The 12,098-nt window shown below is 41.7% G+C and overlaps 1 protein-coding gene across 2 annotated transcripts in view; it reads right to left on the bottom strand.

Annotated features, from left to right (window-relative positions):
* OSMR (oncostatin M receptor) overlaps positions 1–12,098 on the bottom strand; it is a 59,604-nt gene that overhangs the window by 21,366 nt on the left and 26,140 nt on the right. For both annotated transcript variants that reach the window (XM_063087403.1, XM_063087404.1), the window contains exons 6-7: positions 11,304–11,439; positions 10,597–10,748 (exon numbers count right to left, since the gene is read on the bottom strand). In XM_063087403.1, coding sequence (XP_062943473.1) covers positions 10,597–10,748; positions 11,304–11,439 — 288 coding nt within the window. The remainder of the gene's footprint in view (positions 1–10,596; positions 10,749–11,303; positions 11,440–12,098) is intronic.

Genomic DNA, 12,098 nt, shown 5'->3' with positions numbered 1-12,098 from the left:
GAAGTATAGAAGAAAGACATAGATTCAAAGAAATCACTGAATGAATAACAATGGAAACTCCCAAACTTGGTGATCTACATAAAGTTACCTATTCGAGAAGTTCAGAGAATAATAATGCAAACAAGCCTACACCCAGACACATCATAATTAACCTGCTGAAAACCAAAAATAAAGAAAAAATCTTAAGCAGCTAGATAAATATCATACTTTAAGTGTAGAGGAATGATTCAAATGACGGCACATTTTATATCAGAACCATGGAGGCCCGAAGAAGTGGGACATCTTTAAAGCTGAGAGAAAAGAGGTTTCAACCCAGAATTTGATACCCAGTAAAGTCAGCTTCAGGAATGAGGGCAAAATAAAGACATTCTCAGGTGTAGGAAAACTAAGAGAATGTCTCACCAGCAAAACTACTCTAAAAGAAATGTTAAATGGAGTTTTTCAGGCTGAAGGGAATTAACATGAGAGAGAAACTCATATCTTCAGATATAAAGGAAGAACAAATAGAAATGGCAAATATAAAGGACTATTTTCTCTTTAATTCTTTAAGAAATCTGTGAATGATGCAAGCAAAAATGTATAACACTGGCGGCTGGGGTTTCCAGTGTATGCAGACATAACACAGATCACTAGAACCTTCCTCAGTGGAAGAGGGTGAAGGAACTGATACATTGGAAAGCTTCTAAATTTTACTTGAGGTAGTAAAACGCTAACTCAAAGATGCAGGGAAGTTCTCTGGCTGACTTTTATCTGGCCCAGTTTTTCCCTCTTCTTATTTGTAGTTCACAGAATAACCGTAGAATGCACTGGATACACAACATCTTGAGATAAGAGGGGGCCAGGCTGGAACAGCCTGGGCTCTGTTCCAGTTTCTCCTAGAAACAGGATGTCCTTCAACGCTTTAGCACAGTAAATTACACATTCTTATGGTATAAAACCCAGGGCAGGATGCTTTCTGAGGTCTCTCAGGTTCAGTGCAAGTGGAGAACTGGAGGACAAGATTCCATCCGTCCTGGGCAGCTTTCCCGAGCCTTGGGGGACCGACTAGCAATGAGCCCTAGGCTTTTGTGGCCCTTGCTGCCCATCTGTAAGTAATACATCCTGTTCATGTAACTTGCGTATGAGTCTGATCTGTCTCACTGGACTCAGACCTGTTAATAACTGGTGCACAGTGAACCTGCTTCACACAACTGGCACAGCGACCCAGCCTGACAGAAACATGGCGATTCTCCCCAGCCCTACCCCCCCACCCCCGCCGTACCTAGCCCAGAGTGGAGAGGTCAGCCTAGGGATGCAGGGGCTGGACTTACAGCTAGATGTTTTATGGGGAAGGAAGGGTGATGAATGGGACATAAGTCACCCCCCACCCCAGAGAATGTGAGTATGTGAGTGAGCTGGTTGCATGGATTGGGGCGGAGAAAAAAACTCAGAAACGGGAGCTCAGCGCATGGTCCTGTTGCCAAGCTCATGTGATCGTTCATTCCTGGGTTGGAGAGCTTAGGGGGTGGTACTGAGATGAACCCTGAGGCATCTGAGAGGTGCCAACAGCAAGGCTGGCCTTCACAGAAGGGACACTAATGAGCTAAAGGGCGGTTATGGTCAAAAGCCAGCGAAGTCTCACACAGCCTGGTTGGTGTGCTGGTTTAATAAAGGGACATTGCACACCCAAATATCTCAGGCTGAATGGTGCAGTTAGGGATGGCACCAAGGTCTCCAGGTTCCCACCAGAGACCAATGGTCCTATACTCCTGTCAAGATAAAAGAAAAAAAAAAAAGGAGAATTCAGAATTTTCTGGGGTTCTTTGATGCTGGAGCCTAGATGGCAATATTTCCCAGTACTCTCAGGGGAAAAATTAAACTGATGGCATGGGAAGTTTTGGGACAAAGACCCATGGTGCTTATCCACTTGTGAGTGGGGCCCTTCGGGCCATATCAGATGCTGGAAACTATGGCTACTACCACTGAATACATTATAGACAGTGACATTTTGGCCGGATGTGGCACAGAACGTCACCTCCGTAGGAGGGGTATGCACCCTCACAGTTAAGAATCTGAGCCATAACACTGGGGCATATCCATCCCTGCCACCTGCGCTACTCAAGTCCCAGTGGGCTATTCAACAGAAGCAGTACTGCCTCCTGAGTGGAGGATAGGGCATTACTTTGTTAATTCAGTACTTAATACAGATAAAAATGTTACAAACACCCTGTCACAAGGAAACATCTGGATTTGGCTGGTCAAAAAGGCCTCCTGGGCTTGGAGACCAACAATGGACTCTCACAAGCTAAATGCCAAGGCCACTTGGGCTGAAAGCCAAAGAAATATGCCACATACAGTCAAACAAAAATTACTGACTTGACGGCACCCACTAATAAAAGGAGGCCCAACAGCCGGTTGGCCCTTTTGGGTACTGGGTGTTCTTTTGGTCCCTTTAGTCAAGGTGACCAATAAAGTTTTAAATGGGGACTTTGGCAACAACAGGCCTTGGAAGTCATTCAGCAGGTAGTGGCCCAAGCACTGTTTTTAGAATATTTACGCCTGCTAGCCCAAAACAATTTTCGATGTCCAAAACTTCCACTCATGTTGATCAAGGTCAGTGGCAAGAGAAAACTGCCACTGGCATGTGCCAGCCTCTCAGATTTGGGACATGTAAGCTGTCGGATGCGGTCACCAGATATACCCCTTCTAAACGGAAACTTCTTGCTTGCTACTGGGCACTGGTGGAGACTGAGCATCTTACGGCCAGTGTGCCACGTGGGATGCTACTAAATGAACGGCCCAGGATGCTTACAAACCCCACCAATAAAATTGGACAGGTTCAACAGAGCCCAGTTATCAAATGAAACTGGTACATTTAAGATTGGGCCCAGCCAGGACCCCAAGGGAACAGTAGGCTCCATAAACAAATGGCTAGTTTACCAGGGGGACCAAGCACCCCACAGGAGATGCTTTGGCTCTTCCTATGACTACCTGCAGCTCAAGATTCAAAAACAAGCCTACAAAAAGCTCATTGACCATGATTCATTGACCAATGGATGGTCGTCCTTTGACTGAGGCTAGACTTGGACATTCACCCAATGAGCCAAACCACACGGTGGCAGTGACCATGCCTGCACCCCTGCCACCATATTTTGCTACATTTTCACCAACTCATGGGCCTTTGCCAGTGGCCTAGCCATCTGGACAAGAGAATAACAACTGAGTGACTGGACTATAAAAGAATGCCTTGTGTGGGGACAAGAATTATGGCAACAGCTTGCTGCCTAAAAAGGACAAATATATGCCACTCATGTGGATGCTGGGACTACCACAGCTGCCCCGAGAAGAATTGATGCCATATTTTTAGAAACCCCATGAAACTTCACTCTGAGCAAGGAACTTCCCTCACTTCCCATGCCACACTACAGTGGGCGCACTCTCGTGGAATGTGACAGACTTTCCAAGCACCTGTCATCTACAGGCCAGTGGAGCCACTGAGTGGTGGAACAGCTGACTCATGCAGCCACTGAAGGAAGGACATTGAGACGGCCTGTTCATGGGGTGGTGTCCCCATCTGACAAGAGCAGTATGGACAGTGGTCACTGCCCTCCACACAAGGGAAACAGCACTGCAGTGTGTGCTGGGAAATACCGAGCTTGGTGGGTGTGGAGATGACCCAGGCAGCCGCCTGATTAGACTGCCCCCATGAAATCCCAATCTCAGTGTTCCCAACTGTTCTTTTTCCTTTTTCCATTCAGAGTGCCTGTCCTGGGGTAGTTTGGAGGTCATAATACCCCAGACAGGGCCCCATGACTCTCATCCAGAAGGGGTGTTCCCCTATCTGTCCTCCTATCTATGGAATCCCACAGGGTGAAGGATGGGACCAAGGAGTACCAGGTCCTAAGGTCCCTCTGTTGGTACCAGGGACATCTGACCTTCCAGTTGTGTGGGTGACATTATCAGACACATCAGGTCTGTACAGGACACGACCTCCCTTCCTGGACGAGATTACTGAGGTCAAAAGTTCTGTGTCAAGCAGCAAGGTCAATGGGTGCCTGCAGAGGCAGTAGGATCAGGACTGAGACAGACAGGCTGGGTCTCTACAACTCAGCCCAATCCCTATCCTATAGGTAGGGGACACCTGAGACCCTGGGAGGGGTGGGGGTGGGGCGCTAACCTGTCAATCTGCTTTTCCCACAGCACATGGCAGCAGAGGCCTGGAAGCATAACGCCTTCATTAGGCCCTCCCAAGCTGCGGCCACTGTGGGGACCCATGAAGAATTGAATCTGCCACCCTGGATTCGCTCTGTCACAGACCAGAGTGACTCTCTCATCCTGCTGGTGGTAAACTACACCAGCATTCCTAACATGGCAGTGAACCCCAGCAAAACCCGAGCCCTGCTTACCGACAGGATCTGGCACCTGCCACATGAGAAGGAGCTGGGGTGCCCTGATTTAAGTTAACTGGCCTAAGGCGGCAAAATGTCATAACCACAACCAACAAAACCTTGGTGGCTGGAATGTTCCAATATTGCCTAATTGCATAGGCCAAAAACCTAGGAGTCATCCTAAAATCCCCTTCTCTTTTAATCCACATGGCTTCCCTAAATAAATCCTATCAACTCTGATCCAGACTGTATGCAAAAGATGACTTCATTTGACCAACGTTATGACTACAACTTTGGTCAAAGCCACCACCACGTCTCTGCCTGTCACTGCAATGGCCTCCCAGCCATCTCCCTGCTTTCACCCATACCCCCTACAGTCCAGCTTGAGTGGTTTTTCTCTACAGCATAAATCACACCATGTCTCTCTCCTGATGAAAACCTTCTAATCCAAATGGCCTACCCAGTTCCACAGTTGCTATGTGATCTGGCCACTGCCTACCACTCCAATCTCCTTTTCCTCATGATAAAGACACGAGGACATTCTTTCTGTTCCTCAAAAAAACCCAGAGCTTGTTTCCATCCCAGGACCTTTTCGCATCCTTTTCTTCTTGTGTCAAATGTTCTTCCTCTAGGTACTTTCTGCCTCTTTCTTATCCTTTAGGACTCAGCTCCCTCAGAAAGGTTTCCCTTAACCACCTTAACTGAAGCAGCATCTCAGGCATTCGCCACCCCATTACTTGAATTTTATCTCAACACACACTAGCATATAAGTTCATTAAGGGGCTGCTGTACACTGGATGCCCCACCAACCTCACTGAAGCTTAAATCCCCACTATAACTGCTGAGGGTGGGAAATCCTATTATAGTAATTGAAAGATGGGGCCTTGAAGAGGCAATTCTACCTGAAAAGAGAACCCGGTTTGGGATCTTGGAATAAAAAGGCAAGTTCTCTATTCACAACAAGGAATCACAACAAAATTATTCCTGCAATGATTCTGCTACAGTGAAAGCCTTTTAAGTATGATATTAAATATAGGTTCTGTTTGGCCAGTGCAAATGCCAACCTACAACGGTTGGACAGAACAAGACAAGGGAGGCTAGAAAAGGAGAACTACTAGCAAGCTGCTGAACAAGGACAGAAGGATGGCATCCTTCCTCATCAACAATGGAGGAAAAACTATAGGGACAGGAAGATTAAGAGAAAACTAAGGAATTCTGCACACCAGCCCCACCCCCACCAGGGGAAACTCAGACCACTGGAGCGGGCATTCCCAGAGTAAGATCAGGGCAGAACAGAAGCACGGCAAGGGCAAGGAGCCGAGGAAAACAGAGGGAGCCACCTGGCCTGGGGAGTCTCTTCCCCATCTCTCTCCCTCAAACCCCCAGGTCTGCAGGTTACAGTCTAAGCTCCTAAAGCTGCTTCTTGAAGGGTAGGGGAGACAGGGGCATGGCTAGGGCTGAGGTTGAAACCCTGACCTGAAGGGTTGTTTGGTACAGTGAGGAGTGATTAATGATGGTTTTCTGGGCCTATGGCTCTCTGTGCTCAGCTCATTCCCTAGGCCATGCTCTGCTTTAGACTTTGAGCTGTCAAGACTGGGGTCCGGCCTTTAGCCTTTTCCTGATGGCATAGTAGATACTTGCGGGGGCCTTCAAGCTCATGTGCCCAAATAAGACATCTGAGCAGCATAAATATGACCACAGAAACACAACAAAGTGATTTACAGATTGCAATGTAGCAATATTAGAAACAGACCAAGAATTTAAAAGAAGTTGAATAAGCTTTACAAAAGAGTCACAGAAAATCTACACATTAGCATAAAGTATATATAGAAATTCTAAACCATGAACCTGATAAAATATCCTCAAAATATATAAAGCAAAAACTTATAGAACTACAAGGAGAAATAATTCTACATAATTCAACATAGTGGGCAATTTTAATATACCCTTTCTATTGTCAGAAAAATCAAAAAGGATATGGAAGATCTAAACAACACAATTAACAAACTTAACCTATCGCACACATAGATCATTTACAACAATTCGTCATATACTAGACTAATGCTTCTCAAACTTTAATGTGGATAAAAATCACCTGATAAAATCATCTTGTTAAAATGCAGATTCAGGTTCAGTAGGACTGACGAAGGGCCTGAGTTCTGTACTTCTACAAAGCCCCTGGGTGAAGTTGATGCTTCTGGTCCACAGACCACACTTTTACAGCAAGGTACAAGATCATAAAACAAACCTCAACAAATTCAATGAGCAGTATCACCTAGACACCTTCTCTGACCACAGTGAAGTGTTGTTAGAAGTTGATAATAAAAAGACAACAATTTCTTCTGTTTGTAAATTTTTAAAAACAAATAATTCAAGGATTAGATATGGTACCATATATAGTTAATATTATAAAAGCATTACAGTGTCAAAACTTTCTGGATTGTTTTGGATTCCATAAAAGTGATATTTTAATGGAAATTTATAGTTTTAAATACCCAAATTAATAAAATATAAAGAAAGGATCAACATAATAAATCCTAGAAAATAGAAGAAAACACATAAATAAAAATAAGACTGGAAATTCAATTAATAAAAAAGATGCAAAAGAAGAATATTTTTAAAAGCTAAAAATTGTTTTTTTGAAAAGAAAAACAAAGAAACCAAAATAGTTAAACTTCTAGCAGGATTGATCAAGTAATAAGAACAAAGGCACAAAACATATAAATAATACAGTGAATGAAAAAAAGAATGTAACCACAGGTGTAGCAGAAACTAATAAGATAATCAGATAACTGTTTCAAAACAGACTAAAAGACACTGAAAAAGTAATACAAGATATTAAAGAACAATTTAAATTAGATTTAGAAAAAGTCATAAATGAGGTAGCAGGACTCAGGAAAGAAACAGATATAAAATAAAAAATAAATGCAAAGTTGTGTAATATACTATAAAGCATATGTACTTCACAGGGCGTGGTTTTCCAAAGTCTTGCAGTTTCAAATATTGACCTTGCAAGGACAAGAAATTTCCCTCAGGCTATAAGTCTCTGTTGCAAGATAAGGATTGTGGCAAAGCAGGTTGCTGGCTCAAAGACAGACTAGTTACTGATTGTTATGTAACGATACTGAGAAATTGCTATAGGAAGGAATGTTTGCTAAGATCAAACTGCTGTTGATAGGACCACTTAATTGCCTTACTGGAATGTCATCTTGCTTGTTTCACTGAAAGTTACCAGCCTATACTGTTAAAAAATAACCCCACCTATGTCTCTTCCTGTAAATTCCTGGTCTGGAAAATAAATGCAGGAAGAGAACCCCAATTTGGCGTTAATTTCCCAAGGAAGGGATGGCTCTTGCTTGAGCGTCCCAAGGGAGATTAACCACTTTGGGGCCTTTCACTACTCAGTAGAGATGGCCTTTGAGAAATCCTTTACGTCTCCATCACCCAGAGGAAGTGGGGTGACAAATCCGTGGGGGGCAAAGCAACACAAAGCAACACAAAGTGAAGACTAAATTGAAAGGAGTTACAAGAGCAAATAAAAACAATAGGTAGTTCCTTAAGCAAACAGAAAGTAAAAGGAGACATTTTAAAAATATAAAACAAGTGAAGAGATACAAAAATTCAAGAGAAAGTGACAAATACTGAAGATCAGAAAGAAGATCCAAAATATAGACAATAGGAGTTCCTGAAATGAAAACCATTGCCTAAATGGTAATGGAAAAAAAAAAATAGATTACCATTACCATTAGGCTTTTCAACAGCCTTGCATTATGACAGGAGAAAATGAAGCAACAAAATTTATGACGCTCAAGGAAAAACCTGTAGGCTAAAGGATTTTATATCTATTCAAACTGACCTTTAAATACAAAGACTAGAGTAAAACTTCTATTGACATGCAAGAATTCAGGGGACCATTGTTCCCATAATCACTTCCTAAAGAGTGTTCTAGAGAATGAACTTCAGATAACCAAAATGACCAGAGAAGCACCTGCATAGGAACTAATGTTGAACATTAATAAATGTATCTGAGTGTAGTTACTTGTACACCTAGGAGAATCAAGACGGTTTGAATACACTATGTAATATCGACGTGCTCTGACAAGGAAGATATAGTACAACTATTTTTAAAATTGGATGGGGTGTTCAAACTTAAAAAATTTCAAAATGGGGGGAAAGAAACTGGGGAGAATATAGGATAAAAGTATTTTTAACTATTTTCAGAAATTGTTTTTAGTGGTTGTAGTACAAAAAACATGCAAGAAGTACATATTGGAAAATTTTTAAACTTTACGAAGAGACAATAACAAAGGCCTAAATAAATATAAAAATAAACCACGTGCATGCATAGGAAGATTTAGAAACATAAAGATGCTGATCTCTCTAAATTGCATTCATAGATTAAATGCAATGAAAATCCCAACAGGGGTTTTCATAGAATTTAATAAATTAATTCTCAGATTTATATAAAAGAGTATAGCGGCAAGAATAGTTAAGATATGTCTGAAAAAGGGCAGGGTGGGAACTTATACCACCTTATATCAAGACTCATCTGAAACTTTAGTTAATTAAGTTAGTGTGGTACTTGTGTGGGGATAGACAAACTGACTGGTAGAGTTAAGAGTCTAGAACTCCATTACACTTTCATAACAGTGAAAGAGTTGGCATGTCAAATCAGTAGAGAAAGAAGAGCTATTCCATAAATAGAAATGGAAAAATGGTTGCCCTTAAAAAATTCAATGCCATATCCCTAGTTCATTTATTACATAAAAATCAGTCCCAGATGGATCAGGGATTTAATTGCCTTTTTAAAAAACTTTAAAATTCTTAGTAGAAAAGTATAGGTGACTATCTTTCTGATCTTGGGGTAGGGAATAATTTCTTTTAAAAATTTTGGTATAATTGTCTATAGTAAAACTGAGAACTTTTGTTTATCGTTAGACATGTAAAAGAAAGTGGGTTACAAACTGGAAGAAGATATTAGCAGTAGAGAAAACAACAAAGGATCAGTATCAAGAAGCTATAAATAACTCCTACCAAAAAAAAGCATAAACCACTCATGGAAAAATTGGCAAATAGCTTGAACAAGCTTTTCATAAAAGATGTTGTCAAAACACAGGAAGAGATTCAACCTCAGAGATCTGTAGATCAAGACCAAGAGGAGATACCACTTATAGCCATTCGATTGTATGATGATAAAACTCAGAGAGAATATGTGAATCTATAGGGTGAGAGTATAACAGGTACAACAGCTTTGGAAAATGATTTGACATTATCTCATAAGCTGAACATTCATATGTTCTATGTCCCCACTAATTTCACTCTTAGGTACAATGTCAAGAAAAACAATTGTAGATATGCAGTGGACACACGTATACCACACTCTACTTCACACTGTATCTAAGAGCAAAAACCGTGACACAACATGAAAATCCATCAAAGGAAATGTATGAATGAAATATCGAATATTTACATAATGAAATACTATACAGCAGTAAAAATGAATAGACTACAGTAACACTCAACAATATGGGCAAATCTTAACAATATATTACCATATGAAAATAATTACTAGATTATTACTTATAGCTTGACATCCTTTATACAAGAGTACTTCAAAAATTTCATGAAAAAATGAATTAAGAGATAATACGAATCTTTCTACGAACTTTTTTTTTTTTTTTTTGTCTTTTTCATGACCAGCACTCAGCCAGTGAGTGCACCAGCCATTCCTATATAGGATCTGAACCCGCGGCAGGAGCGTCGCCTCGCTCCCAGCGTGGCACTCTCCCGAGTGCGCCAAGGGCTCAGCCCCCTACGAACTTTTTGAAGACCCCTGCAATACATTAAAACCAAACAAAATAAAAACATGTTTTTAGGTTTATATAAGAAATGAGGATATGCACATGCACACACATACATGTAATTCAGGGAGTTAATCATCTCAGTGAAGGAGCAGGGAGGTGGGCTGTGAGGTGAGATATGAAATAACTCATTGTTAGACTTCTAGTTTTGAAGCTGGGTAGTAAGCTCACTGGTACTCGTGACATGTTCAAAACAAATAAGAGGGACACATGCCTCCGTGGGAAGGATGTCATGAACAACAGCTATAAATTATAACTTTCACTTAGGCTGTGAGTTAGGCAAAAACCACCAGCACATTTACTTGATTACACAGCACGTCGAACAACATGTCCATGACCACTATGTGCTAAGACAACTGTAGTCTTACCTCGATGAGTTAGGTTAAAAAGAATGTTGACACTTCTCTTCCTTAAGTAATTTTCAGCCACGAGTGTGAAGTTATACATTTCTTGTGAGTCTTGAGTTATTTCCCAATTACAACACTTTTTGTGCTCACAAAGTTTCTTTTTCCCAGAAAATCTTTAAAAAAAAACAAAACAACAATTTCAGGGTTTCCATGTTTGTCAAAGCAGATGTATCTCTTATCCCTCGGAAGATGCTCAGTGACTTTCAAACTACATTCCACATAATGGCATCAATCCATCACCAACAAATGTCAATATTGAAAATAGCATTTCAACAATTTTGACATAGGTGGCTAAATGTGTTAACAATAATGAATCACTGAGTCCCTGCTCACGGGTGGTGTGATATCCCTTAATTTACTTTGAATATTCTTAAAAAGAAAAATTAGGTAGAGCCAGATCATCAGAAGGGACTATTGTCACATCAAGATACACTATTTACTGTCTTCCTTACCATTTTTATGCTACACATTCCTTTTTTTTAAAAAAAAGAAAACTCAAGTAGGAAGTATTACACACTTGTGACCACTTAAAGATTTCCTCCTGACCCTGAGGTGGTTTTGAAATATTTGTTCAAATTTTCTACAACACCTAAGTGTAGCTTTTGTTATGTTTCACAAGCACCTTAAACAAAGAGAATCTGTCAATAATGTAACCAGAGCTAACTTACAATTCAAATAAAGTGTAGCTTTGGGAAGGTTGTTTAGACCAAGCCAAGCCAGTGTCACTCCCAGGATCCCACGTACAGCTCAAAGTTTTGGCGTCCTGGGTTTCACAAGAAAAGTCCTTGGGCTCCTCAAGTACTTCTGTCCATACAAAGAAAAAAAACAGGAAGGAATCTAGTTAAATCCCTTCACTGAATGGTTAAGTCCAGTGGAAAGCTCTGTTTGGGGTCTGAAGCCACAGAGTTACTCTGAACTGTGAAGGGATCACTGAGGTGGTCTACACATCAGTAGCCCCAAAAAGTCACCTGCCGGACACCTCATCACTTCAGCCCCTTTTTCTCCCATCCCTTGTGATTCTCCTGTTGTGCCAGTGGTGGAATGGGGAAGCACCTCTAAGTCCCCAAAGTCACCACTGCTCTTAATGGCCACACTAAGGGGCAGAGATGAAGCAAGCCTCCAAGAGATTAGAAACCTTTGGCAGGAGAAATAGGGAGGGAGAGGTCACAGATACTGCCCTACTGGCCAGGGGAAGGGAAATTGCATGACAAAACAGAGGAGGAAATTGGCTCAGACTGGCTAAGAAACTTGGCCAAAATGACACGCCCAGCCAGGGGAAGAAGACTTGAACCCAGGTCTTCCAGGCCGCATCCCTCACTGCCCTTCTGCGGTCATCCAGTCTGCAGCCCCACTTCTCCCTCCGTGATCCTGGGTGATCCCAGCACAGCTGAGGCAAAGCAGGCAATTTTCCCAGTGGTCCAGGTCATGACCTGAACTTTCTTTCCATTAATACTGTTGATTTC

This window comes from Cynocephalus volans, chromosome 2 (genome assembly GCF_027409185.1).
Source record: "Cynocephalus volans isolate mCynVol1 chromosome 2, mCynVol1.pri, whole genome shotgun sequence".
In the NCBI taxonomy this organism is placed as follows: domain Eukaryota; kingdom Metazoa; phylum Chordata; class Mammalia; order Dermoptera; family Cynocephalidae; genus Cynocephalus; species Cynocephalus volans.
Note: the sequence above shows the minus strand (reverse complement) of the source record. Positions and strands in the feature narration are given on the sequence as shown.